The sequence below is a fragment of the Macaca mulatta genome, chromosome 2 (assembly GCF_049350105.2).
Source record: "Macaca mulatta isolate MMU2019108-1 chromosome 2, T2T-MMU8v2.0, whole genome shotgun sequence".
Classification (NCBI taxonomy): Eukaryota; Metazoa; Chordata; class Mammalia; order Primates; family Cercopithecidae; genus Macaca; species Macaca mulatta.
The window spans coordinates 172,466,799-172,492,634 of NC_133407.1; the positions used below are offsets into that span (position 1 = coordinate 172,466,799).

Consider the following 25,836-nt stretch of genomic DNA (forward strand, 5'->3'; position numbering starts at 1 on the left):
ACTATGGCAGTATGTGTTGACATGAAACTGCAACTCTAAATTGGCAAATGTAGAGAAGCTACCCAGGAGCATCACCAAAACTTGCAGCAGACCTCAGGCACGCAGCAACCAACTTGTTGTTTTAAGACCCTGAAATCTGAGGATTGTTGGTTCCTGCAGCATAACCAAGCCTGTCCTGACTGATACAAGAAGTACCCAATTTTGCCACATTTAGCAGCTCAGGAAAACTTTTTTGGAGAATGAGTTTAGGTTACTGGTTTCTGAATTACTGCTGGAATTTAGCTATCTCTCTTTTACTTATGTTATTCATATTTGGCTACAATTCAGACCAGGCAATTTCCCAAATATTGTTCTTGAAATAGAGTATCTTACTCATTAGTAATTCATTATTCTATAACTATAGCCTTCCATTGTGCAACTAACACAAGCTTATGGAATAGTGATGCTCATGCAAAGTAGCCAAGTTGCTTATCTGTGATGGCTTTTTAAATTTTACAGGCATGGTGAAGCATCCAAGTTTGCCCTCTGGGAAAATCAGAACTAAAAAGACTTCCTTTGTGCTCTGTCAATGGCTCATCTGTCAATTCCATACCATACTCAGGCAGTATGGGGCAGTTTCAGTCTTCTCCTTACATTTCCTTAAAAGATTCTGTCTACTCATACATATTCTGGTTCTTTCAGGAAAGCCATTTTGAAGAAATCCATCTCATTCTCTAAGTAGTAAAGATCTAACATGTCATGTGAACAACTTTTGGCTGAACAATTTCATCAGTTCAGGTACCATAATGTGGACAGCAAAAAGAATGCTTTTAAAAAAGTATCTGCATTCTGATTAAAGTTAAGCTTAGCTGTATTCAATGGTAAAATTTTGACAATAAAAGATGAAACAGGCATGAAATGTTTTGTCATTTCAACATGCTTTTGGCATTAAGTCTAGTGCCTGAGTTACATGGTGGTGTGTGCTGAACTGTGTTTTCAAAAAAGTTACGTCTAAGTTCTAATCATGGGTACCTGTGAATGTGGCCTTATTTAGAAATGGAATTTTTGCCAATGTCATCGAGTTAAAATGAGGACATGCTGATTCGGGTGGACCCTAGTTCAACGACTGGTGTTCTTGTAAGAAAAAGAAAATGTAGTTATAGAGAGGAAGAACACCATGTAAAGATCATACGCCAGTGAATGTCAAGGATTCCCAGCAACCACCGGAACCAAAAGAGAGGCATGGAAAAGATTTCCCCTCAGGGCCTCAGACACCGTGCCAACACCTTGATTTGGGATTTCTGCCTCCAGAATTGTGAGAGAATAAATTTCAGTTGTTTTAAGTCACCTAGTTTTTGGTACTTTGTTAAGGCAGTGGGGAAATATATAACATATGGTAATATATTTCAGTCACAGTATTTGCTAATGGTAGTAACATGAGGAAAGAAACCCCCTTTGAAGGCTGACTATGCAAAACCAGGGCAGGACATGATGGTATACAGCTGACAGAAATAAAGCTGAGAGACTCCACATGGGAGACAGCTTCAACGCAAAGCATCTACATATTTAACAAATACAACTATATTTGAGGAAATTAAATATTTAAATTTGATGTAAATGATATATCTTGATAACTAGACTTTTAAAAAATGACAAATGTATACAAGGTAAAGATTTACAAAAACTGGGTCTTAAAACTATGGTATTTTGCTAACTTTCAAATCTTAATTCTAGTTAAAAATTTCACAAACATTTGATTGTCAATATATCAATTATGAAATACAAATACTTTGCATATTTGGTACTTTTCTTTTGTACTTAAGTTTTCTTTTGGTTTCACAAATAGTAATTCCTGTTTCTTATTTGACTTTTTTTGTTTTTCAGATTTACTTTGATAGTATTCCCAGATCGTACTTGTTTCATCTTTTCACTGTGAAATCTTTTCTTGATTCTGAATTCTCCATTTACTTTATAGATCTGATCTATCCATATATAAAAATTAGAAAATCCTCTTTCTCAATATACTATTTATTCAAGTAACTGCAGTCATGACAATGCACAAAGAAAAAAATCATTGTGACATAAAAAATTAATGTATAACCACCTATAAAATGAATCTTCCCTCTCATAGCCTTCCCTAATTAATTCTTTCCTATTAGCATTAAAATTTTACTTTCAGTCTTTCATTGGTCAGCAGATGTTATGACCATCCACTGATGTATAACAATACAATGCAAATATAAGGTAAATGAATTATAAAGTGACATTATAAACCTTGCAAAGATTTACTGACCTCTATTGATATTTACCCTCCATTTTAGTTTTATATTTGCATGTTTCAAAACATTCTGGATATATGACAACACAGAGGACACAGACTGTATTTTCCAAAACCTGCTACAGCATTATTTCTAGTCACACAGACTTCCCAGAATACTGCCACTCCCCCATTAAGAACTGGAGTTTACATAAAACCTTGCCTTATGAGTGGGCCTTTGTAGTTGCTTCAACTATTAAAGTATGGTGGAAGTGATCCTATGGTAACACAGCTTTCACTTACCTTTCTCTCTGTGAACATGCACCTCAGGAATCCTGAGCTGCCATGTAAGAAGTCTAGCTACTAGGAAGCTACCATGCTGGAGAGACCATGTAGAAAGACTATAAAGAGAGACCCTTGGGCAGTGGGAGTGTAAACTGTTCAGCCCCCATCTGTTAGTGTTTTGTTATCTCAGGAACCAAACAAGTGAGTGAGCATTCAGATGACTACAGCCCCAGCCACCATCTGACTGCAACTATGTGAGAAACCCTAAGCTGCCCAGGGCTTCTCACAAAGCACCCTGTCAACTTCAGAATCATGAGAGAGAGTAATAAAATGGCTGCTGTTCATTTAAGCCACTAAATTGAGGTTGTTACATAGCAAAAGAAAGCCAAAAGATTTTTACACATGGAAGTAGAGTGCTGCTGTAACAAAACCTAAAACACGTGGCAACAGCTTTGAGACCAGGCTATGGGCAGATGTTGGAAGGGCCTTAGAAGAGACAGCTAACAGAAGAAGCTTGGTGGTCTTCAAGGAGGCTGTTGGTAAAAGGTTAAAGAAAGATCAGGAAAATGTTACTGGAAGCTGAAAGGGAATCATTACATGGTAGGAGAAAGTTTAACAACACTGTTGGCTGTGGTGCTGTAAACAAAATTATATATATAATGAATCGGTGAATTTATCTGAGATTTCTAGGCAGTTTGATTGCATTAGTCTGTTCTCACACTGCTATAAAGGAAAGCCTGAGACTGCGTACTTTACAAAGGAAAGAGGTTTAATTGACTCACAGTTCCGCATGGCTGGTGAGGCCTTGAGAAACTTACAATCATGGCAGAAAGGGAAGCAAACACATCCTTCTTCACATTAGCAAAAGGGGGAAAAGCCCCTTATAACACCATCAGGTTTCATGAGAACTTATTACCACAAGAACAGCAGCATGGGGAAGCCTGCCTCCATGATTCAATTACCTCCCACCAGGTCCTTCCCATGACGTGGGGATTATGGGAACTACAATTCAAGATGAGATTTAGGTGGGGACACTGCCAAACCATATCAATGATATGAGTGCCAAATATTTCCTTTTAACTGTCTATGACTGAGTTTTTTTTCAAAGGCAGTGTTTAATTTTCAAGATCTATTTAACTCAGAGGTTAAATCACAAAGAGTGACCTGCCCTCCCAAGAAAACCCTGCAAGATATTGCCAAATTAGAGAGAGAAACCTTAAGAATCTACATGGAAAGGGATGCTAAGGGGTTGGAATCAGAATGGAAGGATCATAATGTTGACTTAAAATTTGTTTATACAGATCTGCTAAGTTGTGATTCTGGATTCAATGTATTGGAGTGGCTATTAGTGGTAACAGGTTGGCTGGCTGACTGAAATCCAGGCTCAAAGGTGGACTACACTAAATGAAGGTGAAATTCTAGAACTTCCTTGATATACTGTAGAAGAAAGAATTCAAATGCTTAAGGAGATAAAATGCTAAGGTGGATTTCTCTTATGTAAGATCTGTTTAATCACCTGTTAACTTTGTCCTCCAGAACAGCAGTGACCAACCTTTTTGGAACGAGGGATGGGTTTCATGGAAGACATTTTTCCATGGATCAGGGTACAGGGGATGGTTTCGGGATGAAACTGTTCCACAAGGAGCATGCAACCTAGATCCCTTGCATGCACAGTTCGCAATAGTTTGCGCTCCTATGAGAATCTGATGCCACTGCTGATCTGACAGGAGGTGGAGCTCAGGCGGTAATGCTCACTCCCCTGCTGCTGTGTGGCCTGGTTCCTAACAAGCCACAGACCAATACTGGTCTGTGGCATGGGGGTTGGGGACCCCTGCTCCAGAGGTCTTGAGAACATTCCCTTCACCAATTCTGTGTGAAATACATTCATGAGGGGAGATCTAGCATCCTTGAGAATTCACTGGTTGCTCTTCTCTGTAGACCCAAGCATGGCAGTGGGTTAAAAAAAATGGCATTTTGCGGTGACAAAGGCCAAGTGGCAGCATTTAACCACCAGAAACAAGGTGGATATGGTGCCAGACTAACACCGTGAGACAGCAATTTCTGTTTGAAACTTTAATTACCTCATTAGTATAATACGCCTTATGTCTCCAGGTTGTGTTTGAAAAGCTTTGGAAGCTCACACATATCTACCATTTCTCCCTGCTCTACTTTTACTCCATACCGTCACACTAATTCTTACTTTCAAGATTACTAGAGATATAAATTCATTCTCTAATTCCGTTCCCAAAACTCATCTTCCCTACTCTCCATTCTTTTTTATTTTTTTTGAGACGTAGTCTCACTCTGTCGCCCAGGCTGGACTGCAGTGGTGCTATCTCAGTTCACTGCAAGCTCTGCCTCCCAGGTTCACGCCATTCTCCTGCCTCAGCCTCCCGAGTCGCTGGGACTACAGGTGCCCACCACCACGTCCGGCTAAGTTTTTGTATTTTTAGTAGAGACGGGGTTTCACCGTGTTAGCCAGGATGGTCTCGATCTCCTGACCTCCTGATCCTCCTGCCTTGGCCTCCCAAAGTGCCGGGATTATAGGCATTAGCCACTGTGCCCAGCCCCCTAAACTCCATTCTATTTTATTCTCCCTTTAGCTCCAATTTTCCACTAGAAATAATTTTTAAAATTGGAAAATATATGATCATCACTTTGGTTGCAAAAAGAAAAAAAATCTATACAGTGGAAAAATATATAAAGTAAAAAAAAAAAATCATGTAAAAAAGAGTTAATGTGAAACATGGGTAAAAATAGCAAGATACTAATAACTGATTTTGATAATCCAACTGGGTTTGGCCATTTCCTTTTACTGTTGTTTTGAGTCTTATCACTTTGGTTTCCCATTTTTCACATCAGTTCAGGGCACTAGAAAAATCAAAATTTATGAATCTTGACTGTAAAAAAAAAAAACTGGCAAAAAAGGAACATTAATCTAAAAGAAAGGTTAAATTTAAGAGACAGAAACACAATTAGGTTAACAAAATGAATATATCTGTATGGAAGATGTCTGAATTGACAGGGATTTTAAGATACTAAGATGGTAGCTAGCTGTGAAATATATATACGTACATGCAGAAATGGAAGCAGATAATTTTAACAGAAGTACAGGGATTAGAAAAGGTTATAAATTCATTTGGCACTTATCACCATGGAGTATTCTATTTTGTTCCAGAAACATATTTCATGATGAATATTACATTTCAATGAAATGAAACAGAGGGACCAGTGAGGGGAGATAAAATACATTATATTAGAAATGGTTAAAAATACTGGGAGTACTCAAGCTAGTTTAAATAAAATAGTGACAGCAAGTCAGAGAACTTTAAATATCTGAAAGGCTATCAAACAATTCCTGAAGGATTGTTGCAAGCATTTAATTTTTGTAGAAAAAGTGGGCTAAGAAATTTATGTTCTTAATAAATGTAGCTTAAAATGCTTAAGAGATTTTTTAAAATTACAGAGATCATAATCAGGGCTAATTAAGTTGAAAGGAGGGTAGATTTCTAATTTGCTAGCAATTTGGCCTATCAAAAAAGAAATATAATGTCTCATGAGGTAGTAAAATTGTTAACTGAAGTGTTTTCAGTTGAAAGCTAGATGGCGATCTTTTAGGAGTGATGTTGGAGGAAATTTCGCCTTGAGTAGAAGACTGAGCTTTGAGACCTCAAATGGTGTTTCCAACTCCAGGGCAATGACTCATACTTGCCATGTGCTGCCCTGACAACTCTCTCCCTTGTCAAGTTAGGTAACTCATAATATCACATTCCTCACTTAAAAAGAAAAAAAAAAAAAAGAGTACAGTGGATTACTTAATTAATTCCAGTTAGTTCACTATGGAAAACTACCATCAAGGATAGGATTACTCAGTTGTAGAGGACTTTAAAATAAAAATAAACTTGAGTAACTTTTTATGAGCCAAAAACCATACTCATTATAAATCCCTGTATACAAGAACTATAATGGGAGTGGAAGTGAAGGAATATTCCCCCAGAACAATTTTGGTGTTTGGACTTACAATTACATGCAGTATTTTGGGATGTAAGAATAGAAAACAGTAAAATATAAACCTACTAGAGCAAAAATAGAAAATAATAAAATTAAGTATAAATTGTTATATAAACTCAGCACGTATAAAAACAGGTTTACAAAAGAAACTGGAAGCTATTAATTATAATATCAACAAACAGTTCAGTCAGTCTTAATGTTAGCAAATCTAATGGATGTGCAGTGGCAATTCATTGTGGTTTAACTTGTATTTATCTGGTGACTAGTAATGTTGAGTATTTTTTCATGTGCTTATTGGCCATTAGTACATTTTCTTTGACAAAAAGTCTAAATAAATCTGCTCATTTTAAAAAACTGGGTTGTCTTCCTATTGAGTTCTAAGACTTCTTCATATATTCTGGAAGAAAGTCTTTTGTCTGATACAAATTTTGTTTGTGTCTGTGGTTTGCCTTTGCTTTCCTAATGGTGTCTTTCAAAGACCTAAAGTTTTTAATTTTAATGAAGTCCAACTTATCACTTTAAGTTTTATGTTTTTATGATCTGGTACAATTAATGTGTGTGTGTGTGTGTGTGTGTGTGTGTGTAAACATGCCACACATGGTTTAACAATTATACATGCAGTTCATTTCTCAATGGGAAATACCCACAGTAAAATTATTCAACTTTGTAACTACCTTTTCTTAAATATAGTCTGCAATTTCTCAGGTTCTACTTAAAAGTAAAGCTACTATTTTACATTATTTTTTCTAAAAAGGTATTTGTGGTTTCCTTGGGAATACATGTATCAATAATAAGGCATTTGAAAAGTTTCAGACAAATACATTTACATGCCATTTCTTTTCATAAACAGGACTGATAGTCTATAGAATTACCGCCCGCCAAACATCTGAAATTGAGATTATTACCTTCTGTAAAGTGCCAATGAATTTAAAATACGAATCTTCATAAAGCTAAGCATTTCCTTTTAAAGGCCTTTAACAAATCTCATTCTTCTAAAGTTACTTATGTACAAAAAATACTCCACCGATAGCAAGTTTTATATCTCATCTATATTCATTGTGGTTAAAGCTACTGTAAAGATATCATTCAAAGTGCATTTTAAGCTTCTAGTATCTATGTGAGCTGTCAAACAGTCCTAAGTGTAAAGCAACCAAAATACAATGTTTAATTCACATTTTTAAGAAGAAAATCTTGTTCTTAAAGCAAAAAAAAAAATTGAAGTAATTTTTGTCTACATTGTTTTTTAAATTCAATGATATTTGGATTGGCAACAGTTCTTAAAATGAAACTCGAAAACATGTACAGAATAGTGTTGGTTACTTCTACTGTGTGTGCTTTTATAATAACCCATTAACTAATCAACTGTATAGTTAAATGTTACACTAAGAATCACATGAAGATATCTATGTAGAACATTGGTCTCAAGTAATACCAATGTTACTTTTGAATCTACCATCTGTATTATTTTCCCAGGGGAAAAAAAAGGAGTCAAGATGTAGAACTGGAAGGGGCCTTAAAACGTAACTTTATTCCCAATGCAGGAATGCTTCCTATAACCTACAACAATAGACAAAAGCTGAGTCCAATACACAATGTCAGTATTACTGTGCAAAGTATCAGCCCCACTATCAGACAAATCTAATTATTGGAAACGTCATCTTTATGCTGAGTATTCTATTCTACCTTCTTGTGACCTTCACCTTGCGGTTCAAGTTCTGTTTTTTAAAATTATAAAGAAAAACTACACTCCCCCATCAATGGAACAGTAAGAAATCATCATGGAGTTTGGCTCTGTGGAAGAAACAGACAAATTATGCAGTCATAGAAATGTTAAATGAACTCAAGCTGGATCTCTTGAAAAACCAGAAGTAGGCCTAAAAGAATTTAATGTATTTTAAGTTCTAAGTTTTTTGTTTGGTTGTCATGGAAACTCATCAAAAAGAATGATCCTGAATATGAATGTGTAACCTTTGTATTTTGCTATTAATCAAAGGTAAGGAAAGTAAGTTGTGACATGTTAGTAAATATGAAAATGATTTTAACAGGCCTAATGCATTTTGAAACATATTTGTAAAGCAGTATCAATGATTCAAACTAAAGTACCACTCCAGATAGGGCCCCTCCCCTAAAACAGTGGGTCTTACTAACTTTTCAACAATAAAATGCTGTTTAGTCTGAATTTCAAGATTAACATTTTAATTTACATGCCCAAAAATACACATATGTTACTGTGGGGCTTATTTCTCAGAATAAGATTCCCAAGTAGCAAGTGATATATATTTAAAAAGATGGAGTTACCAACTGGCTAACTGCTTGCCCTGAACACATTCCCAATCAAGATATATCAATAAATCAAATAATGGGATGTTATTATACAAAAACCTAAGTGGATGAACATCTGGGTTTGAAAATATGTTCCAAGAAACCAGCAAAATAAATTTGGAATCATACCACAACCAGATTTAGCCAGTGGTGAAAACATGTCTGTGGGGAAAGAGAGGTAACTATGTCTATTATCATGCCTAGAAACAGGAATTTGAACTATGGTAGCTTGGTAGCTATGGAAACTTATCTGACAGTTTGCCAAGGCAAACTGGGTTAAAGATTCCCATTCTCATAAAAGAAAATGGAATAATTTGGTGGCTGCAGATAAGGTCAACTCAACCAAGAATAAACTGTGGTCATGACTACTTTCCCCAAAACAAATCCTTTTGAATGTTTTCCCATTTATTCAGTTATTTTTAAACATTTCTTAATTTTTGGCATTTTAAATCTTTCTAAACCAAAACGTATCTTGAATTTAATCTAGTATTTCTAACTTACTTGAAAACTGTAGCCTTTTAAAGAGTTATGGTCTATTTTTTTTTAACCAATGAACTCTTTATAAACATTTAAATTAATTCATTCTAACATGTCTTCTTCAAACTTAAGATGTTTCTAAATAAAAATTTTACTTTAACAAAAGTTTTAATTCTAATTTCATTTTATTTAAGGTATCTGAATAGATTCAAAAACAAAAGTGTGCTAAGTATTCAATAAATTTGTTCTAAGACACTTCCAGAGTACTAGAGAAGTATCTTAGAGAGCTTTAAGTACCAGTGAAGGCTGGTGATTTGAGATAAAAGTCGAAAAGTCATGTTTTCAGTGGAACACTATCACAGGAGTTAATATAACACCATGATTATTTAGCAGCTCAAAGTCAGGCTACATGGACTTAAATACAAACTGGCACTAGGACATAAATACGTGAAATCAGGACAATCCTGGACATTCTAGGATATAAGATTACTGTGCTCATATATAAGGAGGGTACCAATAGCCTGAGATAGTCTCCCCATTGGTATTTTCGTGTAAACAGGTAGTAACGGATATTATTAATCTCTAATCCTGGGAAGTAAGGCAAGCACTGAGGTCTCACTGGCATTGCTAATGTCACAATATGAAGATAGCTAACTTGGACAACTATCCACTTAGGGCAGCCTTAATTTAGCCTAATTTTTATTCTCTCAGAAGTCCATAAATAGACCAATTTTCTATTTTTAACGTATCAAAAGAAGTTCAACAAAACCATCTGTTCAGAATAAAATCAACACTAAATGGCCAAATTCAAAGTAAAATTAGATTAATAGTGGTTATGTAAAATTTAATTCACAAATAATATGTCCATTCTCTGACAACAATTTAGTTTCTTTGTTCTGAACATTTATAAATAGTTCAGCTCTCTGTCCAGACTTCTTCGTATTTACAAAGGAACTGCTCCCAATACATAAACATCATGCTTTTATGAAGAAAGCTACTAGGTGCTCTGAAATTGGGAGGAAATTTCATTGTACTTGGCTTACCACATTAAGCTTCAATGGTTCCTTATTTCTGTTTACTCATGAGTCAATCAAGTTTTGATTAAATAAAACGACAACTAACAAAAAATAGGTCCTCCACAGCCCCATTCCAGAGATAAAAGCATAGCACTACATTGTTATCATATAATCTGAACATCATCAAAATTAACATCTTCTTTTAAAAAGTCACTGTTGACTGGGCGCAGTGGCTCACGCCCGCAATCCCAACACTTTGGGAGGCTGAGGTGGGCGGATCACGAGGTCAAGAGATCAAGATTATCCTGGACAACATGGTGAAACCCCGTCTCTACTAAAATACAGAAATTAGCTGGGCCTGCTGGTGTGCGCCTGTAGTCCCAGCTACTTGGGAGGCTGAGGCAGGAGAATCGCTTGAACCCGGGAGCAGGAAGTTGCAGTGAGCCAAGATTGCACCACTGCACTCCAGTCTGGCAACAGAGCAAGACTTGTTTCAAAAAAAAAGAAAAGAAAAGAAAGTCACTGTTAAAGAGAATGACAAGCAAAAGAATGGGAGAAAATATCTGCTAATTATATAGCTGACAAAGGATTTGTATCTAAAATATATAAAGAACTCTCAAAACTCATCAATAAGAAAGTGATCCAATAAAAATGAAAAATCTGAACAGATATTTCACCAAAGAACATAAAGTGATGACAAACCAGCAAATGAAAAAATGTTCTACATATTAGTAACTGGGAAAAATGAAAATTTAAACCTAAATAAAACACAACCACACAACTATTAGAATATCTAAAAATTTTAATGTCTGATCATAGTAAGTGTTGGTAAGGGTATGAAGCAACTCACATGGCTGATAGGAACATAAATGGTAAAACCATTTAGGATGACAGTTTGGCATTTTCTTAGAAAGTTAAACACACACTTACCATATGACCCAGTCATTCCACTCCTAGGTGTTTACCCAAGAGAAATGAAAGCATATATTTACACAAAGACTTGTACATAAATGTTCATAGCAACTCTGTAATAGTCCCAAACTGGAAACAACAATGTCCATCAACAGATAAATATATAAACAAAAATGCAGTATATTATAGCTACGTAAAAGGAATTAACTACTGATCAACATAACATGAATGAATCTCAAAATTGCTATGTAAAGTGAAAGAAGCAAGACCAAAAGAGAGAACAAATTGTATAAAATTTGTGTAAAATTTGAGAATATGTAAACTAATACATGACAGAAAGCAGATCAGTGGTTAGTTTCCAGAGGATATGAAAGAGAAGCTGGTAAAAGACTAGAGGGGGGAGATTACAAAGGGACACTAGGACTTTTGGAAATGATGGATATGTACAGTATTTTCATTGTGGTGATATCTGCCAGGTATATTTGTGTGTGTGCGCAGTATATGTAAAACATATCAAATTTACATTCCTAATATGTGAAGTTTAGTGTGTGTTAATTAACATTTTAATAAAGCTCTTCTTAAAAAAGGAAGAAAGCTGTCACCATAGATGTTGTCCATTCATCACTAAAACGTAAGCTCCATAGACAATTTTTTTCATCTTTTATTAACTACATATTCTCAGTACTGGCACATATTAAATATTCAAGAAATATTTATTTGATAAATGAATGACAAAGGAAAAAAAACAAAACACTACTATGAATCAAAAAGTGTAGATCCCATATATTCTAGTTTCATTTCAAGCACTACTAAGGTTATAATAAAGGTATGAATATTTCCAAAAGAAACATATGCTAAGTTTAAATAAATCAAAGTAGCATCAGCTTTTTCTACTGAAATAATTTCACTGTTTAGCATCTTTAATATTTTTATCAAAAATTATACAGCTTCTTTTAAAATAATAATAGCAAATGCACAGTAATTACTGTGTTGTCAGGCACTATTCTAAGGATGTAGCATATATTAGTTTATTAATCCCTATAAACCCTTATAAAACAAGCTTATCTTTTTCTCATTTATAAGACAGATAGCAAAAGCTTTGATATGATGAAGGCATCAATCTTTTACACTTCACATGTTACAGCTATATCTCCTTTAAATTAACTTTATGATTCTTGACAAATATTTTTAGATATTTAGATTTTTAATATTTCTTTTTGCTTTGAAGGGCGCTCCCCAACTAAAATTAGTTAATAAATCATTATTTTAACCGAGCTTTGTTGATCACAAAATTTTTTTTCACCTCAGAGCAGAATAAGGACCCACAATTCTTGCACTACTTGTCTCAATAACTGCCAGTACTTACTAACTGAAGGCAATATGAAAGATGAAAACATTTTTCTACTCAAGGGGAAAACTATGCTAGAAATAATCCTTATTTGAATAATCCACTCGGTCATATACTTTTATATAATTTGGGAAAAAAATATTAACTCTTCTATCATATTCCTCTCTCCCTTCCCTAATCCCAAAGATCATAACTACTGGTAGTGCCTGGAAACATGTTAAAATATTCAGATCCTGGGAGAAAATAAGACCATCAATGATTACTAACAAAAGCAGCCTACCTAAAAATTACTATTGGAAGATGGCAATGATGTATTGGAAAAATGACTTTTAAAAAGATATAATAAAAATACATGAAACTATAAAGAGGAGAAAAGTGAATGGGTTCAAGAAAGGTTTAAATGAAATATGGCCTGATTATAACTGAATACCTGGAGGGACTTATCTCTTGAACTTAAATTCTTAAAACCACAAATTTTAGTAACATTTGAGTTCCAACCATAATTGTTTTGCTTTTCTAAAACTTCTTATAACATAAACCAATGGAGACACATGATTCATCTTACTAAACTGTTTTTGCCACAGATTTGGATACCATGGAGCAATGCACATGAAACAAAATATTTTCACATCTACTTATAAAACGTTTAGAAAATGTTCATCACAATTCTGTCCAATAAATAAATAGACAAAAGAATAACAATTTGCAGGAAAAAATGGCTTTTTAAACACTTGAAAGGATGCAGAAACTCACTAAAAGATTGCAAAATTACAATTATATGTACGTGCCATTCCTATCAGATTAGCAATAATCAAGAGGAATACATATACATACTATTGGTGAGGTTGTGGAGAAACAGGTATTTTTATATATTATTAGTAGAAGTGCAAAATAGTACAGTTCTTATAGAGGATTATTTGGCAATATATATCAAAACTATAAATACATTTACTGTTTGATGTAGCAAGATCAAATTTAAAAATTTACCCTGCAGATACTTGCATACATACAAAAGAGCATAGATACCAGGCTATTCGTTATAGCATTATTGGTTTATTAAAATCTTTTGACATTGCAAACTACGTAATATACACACATTACCATACTATGTAGACATAAAAAAGGTTGAGAATGCTCTCTGCATCTCAATAATAAAAGATCTGCAGTATATTTTAGGAGAAAATGGCAAGATATGTAACAAGGTATATGTATACATTACTTTTAAACAGGGGGAAAATAAATTAAAATGCACCTGAGTGTGTGTGCGTGTGTGTGTTTTCTTGTCTATGCTTAAAGAAACAGTACGAAGACATAAATTAATAAAAGTGGTTATCTGTAGATGATGGGGGTAGGGTAAATAGGTATGGGAATGAGACCTTAGAAAACAACTCTTTATATTGTTGTGTATGTATTATCTATACACTTCAAAACATGTAACAACATTCTTTCTCTACTAACACTGTCATGAATATTTACAAACATTTACTAAAGAAAGAAATATACTATAGTAAATTATTGGAAAGAAATTCAGTTTTTTCAGATAGTTAACACTGCTGACACACTGACCAGTATGACTAGCTTAACATTCCAGGTCAGCGACTCAGGTATTCAATAGATCTCTATTTTCCTATGCTAAAAGGCTACTTACAGAGGCGGGTAAAGGCACTGCAGAAAAAACAGAAACTACAGAAAATATTAAAAAAATAATATTCACTGAGAAATCTATTACAAAGATAATTGCTAGCATTTAAAAATATTTCTATAGTCTGTTTTTCTCTGTTCTTTTACATATATATTGATATCTCATACTTGATACAGTGATATTATGGACACTGACATTAAATATACTGAAATATAGTATCTGTGATACGGATATTATAAATGATGCAGAAATTTTCACAGATTATAAACTGAAGAGGATATAAAAAAGGGCTTGATTCTTTCACCTACTCATTCAAAAACTGTTTATCAGAATACATAAGGTGATGCATATGTTAATTTGCTTGATTTAGTTATTCCACATACATTAAAGCATCACGTTGCATGTTGTATATCACAAAAATATACAATTTTGATCTAATTAAAAAAAAATTATCAGGTACTTATATGTGCCAAGCACTGTATTATGCACTAAGATTATGGTACTAAACCACAGTGACATGACCCCTGCCTTGATACCACTTACAATTTACAACAGCAGTTCTCAAATTTTTGGCCCCAGGACCCCTTTACGAACTTTTACATTTTGAGAACCCCAAGCACTTTCATTTATAGGAATAACAGCTATCTATATTTATCATGTTATTCATTTAAACTAAGAGTTTTTAAAAATTTAATTCATTTAAAAAGAATAGGAAACTTATTATAGGTTAATATAAACAGTATCTCCTAAATTTTATAAATCTTTTAATATCTGGGTCAAAAGAGGAAAGTTTGATTTTCATGTCTGCTACAGCATTCAGTCTACCATAATATGTTGTTTAGTTGAAGTATATAAAGAAAAATAAAAGCTTCACACAAATACATTAGTTGGAAAAGGGAGACTATTTCAATAGTATTCAGATAATTAGAAAAATACTTCTGCAATACTAAACTAAAATGCTACAAGTGGTAGTTTCTTAAGGTTAGTTGCTATGTGGAATCTAAAAACATACCAATAAGCTTTTTATATTCTGTGTCATTCATTAAAGTACTTTATGCATATATTACATTTCATCACATAGAAAGCTTACACACACATATACAAATATACATATTGTGTATACATAAACCAAATATCTGTCATGAATTCTTGTGTATTCTTATACGTGAAATACTGTTCATAAAACTGTTTTAGGATTGTTAAAAATTAAACATTTACCAAAAATCATCTGACAGACAACTACTGTGAAAATAGGTATAAGGAGAGAAAAATCTCATGATAGTTCAAGCGATTGAAAAGCTTTTATTAACATGGTATGTCAGCACTGTAAAAATAACTTCAAAAGCCTCATTCCCCGTAATATTGCTGCTAAACTGAAATTCCTATTATCATTCTCAGTAGAGTCAAATAAATATCCATTTCATGGGATCTCCTGGTCATCATTTCTAGAGTAAATGCTACTTTAGGCTGAAACACAGACTATTCTAAAAGATTCACATTTTCATTAAGATCTTTCCATATCAGAAATCCAACTATATTCAAAATATTAGATATGTTTTCCTGAAAATGTTCCCTACATCATTTTACTTGATTTGGAAAATAGTTTTCACAATGTTTTTAATTCTTTGAAATCAAGGCTAAAAAACAGCATTATTCATAGAATGCAGTGTTTTCAAAAATTTTAATGCAAGGAAATTCTATATTAGTCTTCAATTATTTCATATCAGATTTAAAACTGAATGACATAAGGAAACCCCTCATATGTATTCCCCTGAGAAATCACAATATGCAAAGGATAAAAAGGAGAACTGTCATTTGCAGCAAATAGATTATATTCCTAAAAAAATAAAATGAAAAACCATTAGAATGAATCAAAAACTTGATAAAAGAGGCTGCATATAAGATTCATATTTTTAATCAGGCATTTCTATATGCTAATAGCCAATTTAAAAAGTTCACAGGGGGAGGGTGGAGAGAAATCCCAGTGACTATCAAAATACTTAAAATGCCTAAAGTAAACCTAATAGGAATGTGGAAAGCATGTACCAGAAAGAGATTTTATTCCAGCATACACACACACACACACACACACACACACACAGACACACCCCACCAGAAACCAGAATAGAGGCTTATCTGGTTTCTAGATGGGAAGAAATGACGTTATCATAAAGTTGTCAATTCTTATTAAATTAATTCAGGAGTTCAATAGAATTGTTTATGGAATCTGGGAAGGTAATTCTGAAGCAGACAGAGAAAAGAAAAGTCAAGAAAAATTTTGAAAGCAAGAACAGAGATAAGGGAATTTACTGAATATCAAATCATATTATAAAACAATTATAATTGAAATACCAGTATCCTGGTTTAGGAAGAGAAAGACATAGCAATATAACAGAATTAAGAGTTCAGAAACAGACCTAATATGTATGAGAATTTACCTTAGGGTAAAAGTGCTCTTGAACCATGCAGAAGTATAGGTAATTGAAAAGTATTTGGACAACTGGCTATCCCATTGGGAAAAAATGGGTCTCTACCTCTTTATTAAGTTTAATAAAGTTTCAGATTAAAATGAAACATAAACCATAAAACTATTAGTTTTCTTTTTTTTTTTTTTTTTGAGACGGAGTCTCACTCTGTCTCCCAGGCTGGAGTGCAGGTGGCGCAATCTCGGCTCACTGCAAGCTCCGCCTCCCGGGTTCACGCCATTCTCCTGCCTCAGCCTCCCGAGTAGCTGGGACTACAGGTGCCCGCCACCGCACGTGGCTAATTTTTTTGTATTTTTAGTAGAGAACGGGGTTTCACCGCGTTAGCCGGGATGGTCTCGATCTCCTGACCTCCCAGAGTGCTGTCTCCCAGCCTCTCGGCCTCCCAGAGTGCTGGGATTACAGAAGTGAGCCAAAACTATTAGTTTTCTAAGACTTTTTTCTACACTCTAGTTCAAGGAGAGAGAAGGAAATGTAAGGAAGTAATTTCAGACAACACACAACTTCCAACAAACACAATGAAAGAAATAGATTTTTACTACATATAAACGTAATATTTTCTATATGACACTATACGGTTAAAAAATAAGAGATAAATATAATACAAAAGATTACTATCCATATCAAAGAGTTCCTAAAAAACTAAGAAGCAAAATTCAAAAAGTAACCAAAAATCTGAAAAATGACGCAAAAAGGTAATTTACATAATTATTAATACCTATAGCCAATCGATTATGAAAAGCAGACCAACTTCATCTAGGAATCTACAAAACATTTTAATGAGCTACTTTTTCAGTTATCTAACTGGCAAAAAAACAAACCCAAACCCAAACCCAAACCAAAACGAAAACAAAACACAACAAAAAAACCCAACAGCTCCAGCTAAGAATTTTATGACATTTCACACTGCTTGTCAATTTCATTTATTTGCCAAGAGATGAGACTACACTCTTTATGTGAGAACGAAAGGTCTGAAAAAATGGCACATCTTCACTATCAGGACACCTAACTGTGTAAGATGACAAAGCTAGCACCCACTGACAGTGGGTCCACGTGCCAGGGAATGCTCCTTCCTGCCCCATTCTTGGTCAGTAGACTGACTACACAGTCAGCTAAGGAAGAGAAGCTGAGAACATCTTGGCAGAAACATTCCTTTAGAATTTTTCCACCAAATTAAATCAATGAATGGATGGGCTAATGATTTGCCTTATTCAGGCTGAAGATACAGGACATATTTTAGGAGGAAAGTATTATAAGATATGCCCCCAGACGTTATAAAACCCCAGTACAGGCTTAGAGATCCAATATGTTGTGTTGGTGATAGAGAAAAAGACAAAACAAACATACAAACACAACCACTAAAGTTGAGAATCAAAGAATTCAAATATTTTGATAGTTTACAACTTTCTCAAATAACAAGTACAGCACATTAATCCAGGTATAGAATACAAGATAAAAGCACTGAATCAAACTTTCACATGAATTAATGGGAACTGATTCCAAAACAGAATAAAATACTGTACACTCCAAGGAAAAGAAGCCGTTCATGCTACTCAACAGATATTCATTTTCTACTTTTTATTTTACAATAAACTTGTATGTCAATAAAACTGTGTTAACAGTAAGTCTTCAACAAGTATTCAGTGAAAAGCCTAATATAATGTTGATTTGTCTTATCTATACTGGCCATAACAACTTGTTGACAAAATCTGATCTCTTAAATGTTTCAGAGAAATGACTGAGCAAGTTAAAACTTAGGTACTGCTATGTAATCTTTAATGCATAATGACTGAACAACATTTTGAAAGAAATAATATAAATGGCTTAGTATTTTTTTAATTGTATCTCACATTATCTTAAGTGTACTCATGAACACATACCTGATACAGGTCTTTCTGAGGCAAAGGTGGGGATCGTTCTTCATACATAGGAGGTGGTTTATGTGTGGGTGGAAGGTCAATCCTGCATTGCAAAGGTTAAAATATGTGATTGTCACATTTAGGAAAAAAAAAAAAAAAAGAGCAAAAGAAAATCAAGGTTCTCATAAGTTTTGAGAATATTTTCCTCATACTATATAATATTTACACTAGCCTACATGTTTAATTCAGTTCTTAGATTGCCATTAATCTATCAAAGATCAAAAATAAAAGTAAACACTGGTGTTAAAGGTTCCTGTATGTAGAACCAATCATGTTTAAAGAAGGAATTAAAATAGAAGAACTGAAATTAAGTAATTCAGTATACGACATGACTTTAGTGCATGTTTTAATATTTGACTATGTCTATCAACATTTTAGAGTGTCACTACACTTTCCTCCAAAGTGTCGTAATAAGAAATATTTACACTGTATTTTAGAAATACTTCCAAAACTGATTTTCAAAAGCTTTAGTCGCAATTACAATATTGTCAGATAATTTTTTCAATCTACAGACCATTATAAATCTTGCCATCTGAAATAAACAAAATAATCATTACATTTTTAGTGAATGCATTTATTTTTTCCAAAGTTGCATATCAGAAAATCAATATTTTCGTATATTTTAAATATTGTTTACTTATAACAAATATAGGTTTTAATATACCTTGTAGCTCTCTGCATTTTACAAGATTTTATATAGTCTCATGCTTTTGAAGATCACAGATAACATTTTCAGTACTTGTGCTTAGAAAATCAAAAAGTTAACTATATTAAAGGATAAAGGGAATGAAAACTATAGATCCTGAAGTAATAAATTCTGTGGTCTAATAATGTCTCCATGAACATAAACTAGTATTTTAAATGATTAAAACTTAAGTGATAAATAAAATGGCTACATTAATTTGTTAGCCTACCAGTACATTATGTTTTTGAAATTATAGAAAAGCCAAGATAATCTGGAAATTAAGATTAAGTAACCACATGCTAGTCACTCTTGAAAGATTGAAGGACTCCAGTCCCACAAGTATTATACTGAAAGAGCATTTTTTCATCCTTTGTTTAAATAATTGTTTCTTCTTATCTAACGAAAATCACAGCAAATTTCTAGCTCCAAGGTGCCATAGGCCATTTAGGTGAGAAAACTGAGGCTCATTGAGATAAAGTAACTTACTTGTTCATGGTCATAGTACTAATTTGATCATGACAGAGCTGTAACTGACACACAAGTGTCTTTGATCCAAAGACTACTGCTATAATTGTGCCAAATTAGAGAAGCAAAGACATATACAAAGCATTTATGAAGACAGAACTATCTTATGTCCTAACATAAAAACATTAATAAACCACATAAGAAATAATGCCATGTGTAAAGAGCTTCACAGTTTATAAAATATTATCTTATTCTACTATCATCTCAACCATGTGAGGCAAGTAGGAAGAGCATTATTCATATTTCTCAGATGAAGCAACAAAGCTGTTGATGGAATTAATAGAACTGAGACAGTGGTCATCTGATTCTACTGCACAGTGCAATTTCTGCCTTACAATTCTATCTCAATGACTAGGACAAAAATATTGCTTATTCTTTAAATAAGAAGATGTATATTTTACAATTCACTAAAAAAAAGTGTTTTTAAGAAAAAAGTTATAAAACTCAATCTATTTAATAACTTGATAGTTCAAAGTTATATCTATACATAAGACATGCATATACAACCTGAAGAAGCCATTAAAACTTCAAAGATATTTTTATATGTCTTTTGGTTACCACTTCATGAAAGACCTACATTTCTATTCAGAAGGCAGGACCACATAAAGTATTACTATGTTACCCTCTAGAAAGATGTCTAATACACTCTAGGTGAAAAATGTAAAGCTGTTCTGTACCTCTAGCAGTCCCTTGACAATGTTCATTTACCAAGATATAGTTTGAGATATTCTGATGAAACCAGGGTCATCTAACAAAGGCCTAATATTATCCTTACTTCTATCCCTTAATTTCTTTATGAGGAGCTGTAAAGGTAAACATAGACACATACTGATATGCATAGTTGAACGAAGGCAGAAACAGTTACCTACACTTTGTCAAGATAGGATGGTCTCTTTTTTCGGGGAGTCAGCAGCACAGTCACAAAGATAGCAATGATGAAAAGGGCAAGAACAGCTCCAATTACCGCTCCAGCTACAGCTATGGAAGAGGTCTGCTTAAATGGAACATCTGTAAAGTAACAAAAATTAGGCTTTTCAAATAATCTTAAAATTAATTCTTGAAATTGCATACCTTTTCTACAATATGCAAACTATTTGACTGAAGTATGTTATTCAAGAGCCAGGTTACAGGACTCCAAATTTGATTCATTAGGTTTAGTGGCATTATGCTAAAACCCTTCCTTCTTTCTTTTATTACTTTAATACCTCAACTTAACTTTTTAAAAATTATGTAAGTATCCCCAAACATCATCAGGAGAATATATTCTCGATATGCAAAGAGTATCTGGAGAAGATAGAGAAAAAGATGAAAGTAATTTTAAGTTTGTACTCTAAAAGGTAATTTTAAAAATCAGTATTCTCTAATATAAACGACCAGTAATACAGACATTTAGCATTTTTATTCTCTTAAAATAAACTATTAACAGAATTGAAAAATTTCAGGTGCGAAACAGAAAATATCCCATATCAAAAAAAATTGACATTGGACATTGTAAAATTTGAAAAGTATTTTAAAATGTAAATATTAAAACAGGACTTGCACAAAATTTCCCTTAATTCATGAACATTTAATACAAAGTGCACTAAAAATAGCTTCTCTACTACAACATTAAATAGAAATTCTGACTATCTCCTGGCCATAGACATATGTCATCTCTGAATACCAACTTCTCTTTCCCACATTGCACCACAATTTTGTAAGAAAGGATTTAAAAAACATATTTGGCTGTTAGCATTTCACACTTTTCCCAGAAAATTGAATAACAATTTTATGAACTCCCAAATAACGGAATGTACTAAAACTATTACAAGTACTACATATTTTCAAATGTTAAGTATTAAGGAATGTAACAAAACAATCTTTATGTGTATTACTTTGACAATTTCGGCTATATTAAATCCAGTAACTAAATTTTGTGGAGATTCGTGAATTACAAAGTTCCTTCACACATCTGATTTTGTCTTTCTTACCAACAAAAAAAAGATACTGAGATAACATTCTATAAATAAAGATATTACAGTTCTGAAGTTAAATAATCTGCCAAGACCATTCAATCAATGAATAGTAGAGAGCAGAGAGAGAAATAAAGTTAGGTTGGAGGAGGGTAGAAGCCTCCACTGTTACCCCTTGTTGGAAGACAAGAATGTTTTTGTTAACATTAATATAGACTAATGAAGAAGTCTCAGCTTTACTTAAATTGACATAATCTTCACATATACTCTTAAATAACTGCAATAATTGTTGTGAACCAGACACAGCAAAGTTACAGAATTAGCACTGTTGGTTTTGAAATATGTTTCACCTACTTACCATGATAGTATTCCCATATAAATACGTAAGTATATTCTAATTGTTTTTATTAAAATGTGGGTAACATGGTACTTTAGATTACCAAAAAGAATGTTTTACTTTCTTTCAAATTATAAAAATGTCTTTAGAATACTAACAATCCTGAGTTTATTAATGGCTTATTTTGTTAGACTCATTTTGAGATAAAGATCTTACACCAGTAAGTGCAAGTCACTCATTTCAATAATGTTTCCAATGTATAGATTCTGAAACATTATAACTCAATCATTCATGGTGACCTTCATTTGCTAATACCAGCCTGGTATCTATTGTTGCTAAATTTTCTAATCTATCTCTATTTGGATATGTACTAGATAAAAAAAAAAAATTTGAAATCCAGTACATCCAAATATCATTCTGCACTTGTAAATGTGAGATTTGGGATGACCTACGGATAATCTCTACTATCATTTTCCCCACCATATAGATTACAGCTTTAACCACTGAACACAGCCATAAAGTAGATGGTCTTACTTAATCCTTAATAATAGGCCAGTTAAAACTATTAAGATTATGCCATTTGACCAAAGTCATATATCTCTAGTCAGTGGCACAAATAAAAAATACTAATTGTCAAGTACGTTATTTACTCCACATCAATTATTCTAAAGGTTTTCCTCTCTTGGAAATTTTTCTTTTGCTAAAGATGACCTATCATGTTTGCCCAACTGTACAGAATTTAAATTTTTGTTCTTATTTTGATGACAAATTTTTTCAAAATTGGTTTTGAAAAGTTCATGTTACTCTTTGAGGCCAAACTGAGATTCTCAATCTAGAGATCATTACAAATTTTTATCAAACTATACATCTCCTCTAAGAAAGCCTTTCATTTAACTTCAGCAATAATCTAAGGTTTGGTAGTGCTGTGTAATAAAACAACATAATGTAGACTTTTAATCTCTTAGTTTCCAACTTTAAATACTATTTTTTAATATATTCAAGTAACGCTTGTCTAAATATGTATTATTTCTTAAACATTTTAATTACAATCTATCCAATTTTGTCACACTAGTCTTATAAAATTTTTAGCTCTAGGATTCTGTGAGAGTTGACTGTATCACAACACTTCCTTCTGTCTTAATTTGGGCATCTTCATTTTACCTGGTTCCATTCATTCTTTATCATATGTATCCTCTTTCTCCAATACCTCTTTGTAGTATTAGAATAGGCTGGTAGCTGCTGAAATGAGCAAATGGAGGACAGACTAGATATGAATCTATTTCCCAAATAGATAATCTACTTTATTTAGGTCAATTGATTATGCTAAATATGCATATGGGATATTTTTCATGTTTTCTGATTCTAATTGAGGGGAAAAAAAGAGGTAAGTACTTAAGGTGTTAATAATTTAAGGGTATTAACAGTTGATGAAAACTAGTATGAAAGCAAAGGAGGTGCCTGAATCTTTTGCATTCAAGTATTTTGATGAAAATTGATAATTTAGCCCCAACACTGTTTCCCACATATCCCAGACGAAATAAACAAGTATTTTGGCGAAAACTGAGAATTTAGCCTCAACACTGTTTCCCGCATATCTCAGCCCAAATAAACACATACATACTACATAAATTCTGTATTCCAACCAAACCACTACAGAGGAAAAAAATTAAGTGATCAAATGTATAAACACAGCATTTTTAAACACTAAGGTAGTTTACTGAGTGAATAACATGAAACATTACCATCAACCTAAGGAGATGTTCTACTAAGAGCAATATATGCTTACAAGAGGCAGAAAACAAGACAAAAATTATAGACTATTTACCATTAAAATACTGGTGCATGCATTGCTAAAAAGAAGACCAGTTTGCTGTTATCACAATAGTAACGGTAACTCGTATTCACTGGAAACTTACCTCCAAAAACAGAAAAAGAGCATTCCCCAACACAAGATTATACTGCCACATCTAATTAAAAGATAGCATGCACATGTCTTCTGGGGAAGATGTTTAAAAATCAACTAGCTACCAACCATAAAAAAATGAATATGGATATAAGAAATGATTCACTTTTTGGAAAATAGTACACAAATATTATAGATAATAAAGTGAAGTTTTTAAATCATTCATAAACAAATAATTTTTTAAAGTAAAGCTATTGAAACGTGTACACCTAATTCACATCTAAAAAAACTGAGACATGCCCTATTTTTTCTCTTCAGGCCCTTTGACAAAACTTTAGTGATGGCATCACAGGTTTATGTGTTGGTCTACAAAGTTATCTTCCCACCTTTGATTTGCTCCCATACTATATATTATTGTATTACCAATTTTCCCCCATAAATAATCCCATTCTCCAATTGTAACAGCCCCTTTAATGTTTATCTTCTCAATATGACTTATTAGCTTTTATATCCATCCAAACATTTATGTCTCACTACTTATTTATTTATTTGGATCAGGTCAGTCTCCTCAGCCTCTCAACCAAAAAATTACCCCAAGCACCTAGTATGTGTCAGGCCTTGTGCTAAGTGCCAGGAATGCAGGGATAAATTTTACGTGGTAATAGAGAGCAAAATCCCCCAAAGTAGAGTCAAAGAATCCACAAAATATATATCATCCAGTAAGTATAGAAATATTACCACTTATCTTTAAAAAAGACATTTCATGAAAATAATTGTTTACTAGTATATAATACATGGATTGGCATTGGTTGCTCCCCTTGTCCAAGTATCAGGTGTTTTCCTGTCACACAGAGCACCCACTATATCTATGGGGAAAGTGAAATGGGATAGTTCCAGAACAAAATTAAGTAGACAGCGCTTCACTTGGTTGTTCCTTCATGTCTTGTGACACGATTCATGAGAGCTCAGCAGAGTGAACTAGTGACTTATCTAGATTTAGCCAGTAATCAAACATGTAAAGGAAGAATTGTATGAGTGTCCCATGTGACAGGTAAAAAGCTAAGACACATGGACTCTGTGGAGGTATCAGTGCTAATCTACATGTTATATATTAGAAAGTATTTATTCCTAGTATCATTCCTGCAAATAATTGGCAAAAAATCCCCACATAACACTAATAATACCGGTACTAATAACTGGCAATACAGATATCTTACTCTTAATACACAAATTTTATCAGTTAGCTACAGTATGAAGTAAAATTTGCATGGCAATCAAACCAGATGTAACAAGTCAACAACAACAACAAAAAAAAAAAAAAAAAAAAAAGGTCAAATGCATCAGCAGACCAGTTAAAATATATTTACATTTACTCATTAACAATAAACCTCACCCTCTTACACTAAGCCTATAATGTGCTGAAAGAGTAGCTAATGTGAAGGAGACGTTATTGATTAGCAAGACATTGAACAATCAAATATCTAGGACATAAAGATACACTCTAAAAATAGTGGTTGGGATGAAAACTGTTAACATCCAAACAATGTACTTCTTCCATTTGAATCTATCTGAGGTGGCATTTTAGTTATCACATCTAAAACCCAAGTATCAACATACACTGACCATGATATGAGACCTTTCAATCACTGAATCAAAAGGTATAAAATTGAAAATAAAAAATGCATAAAGAACATTCAATTATGTAGTTTTACCAAAAATGTTTTAGTAATAAAAAAGTTAACTTTTAAAATAAAATGCAATCATACTGTTTCCCCCAAATCTT

General features: G+C 33.2%; 1 protein-coding gene across 3 annotated transcripts in view; it reads right to left on the reverse strand.

Moving 5' to 3' along the window:
* The window catches only part of NECTIN3 (nectin cell adhesion molecule 3), a 128,269-nt gene that overhangs the window by 38,053 nt on the left and 64,380 nt on the right, over positions 1-25,836 (reverse strand). For 2 of the 3 annotated variants that reach the window (XM_001102320.5, XM_015129839.3), the window contains exons 6-7: positions 20,731-20,869; positions 18,613-18,694 (exon numbers count right to left, since the gene is read on the reverse strand). In XM_001102320.5, the coding sequence (XP_001102320.2) occupies positions 18,613-18,694; positions 20,731-20,869 (221 nt within the window). Of the gene's footprint in view, positions 1-15,963; positions 16,087-18,612; positions 18,695-20,730; positions 20,870-25,836 lie in introns of those variants that run through there. The other variant, XM_015129838.3, reaches the window with a different exon arrangement.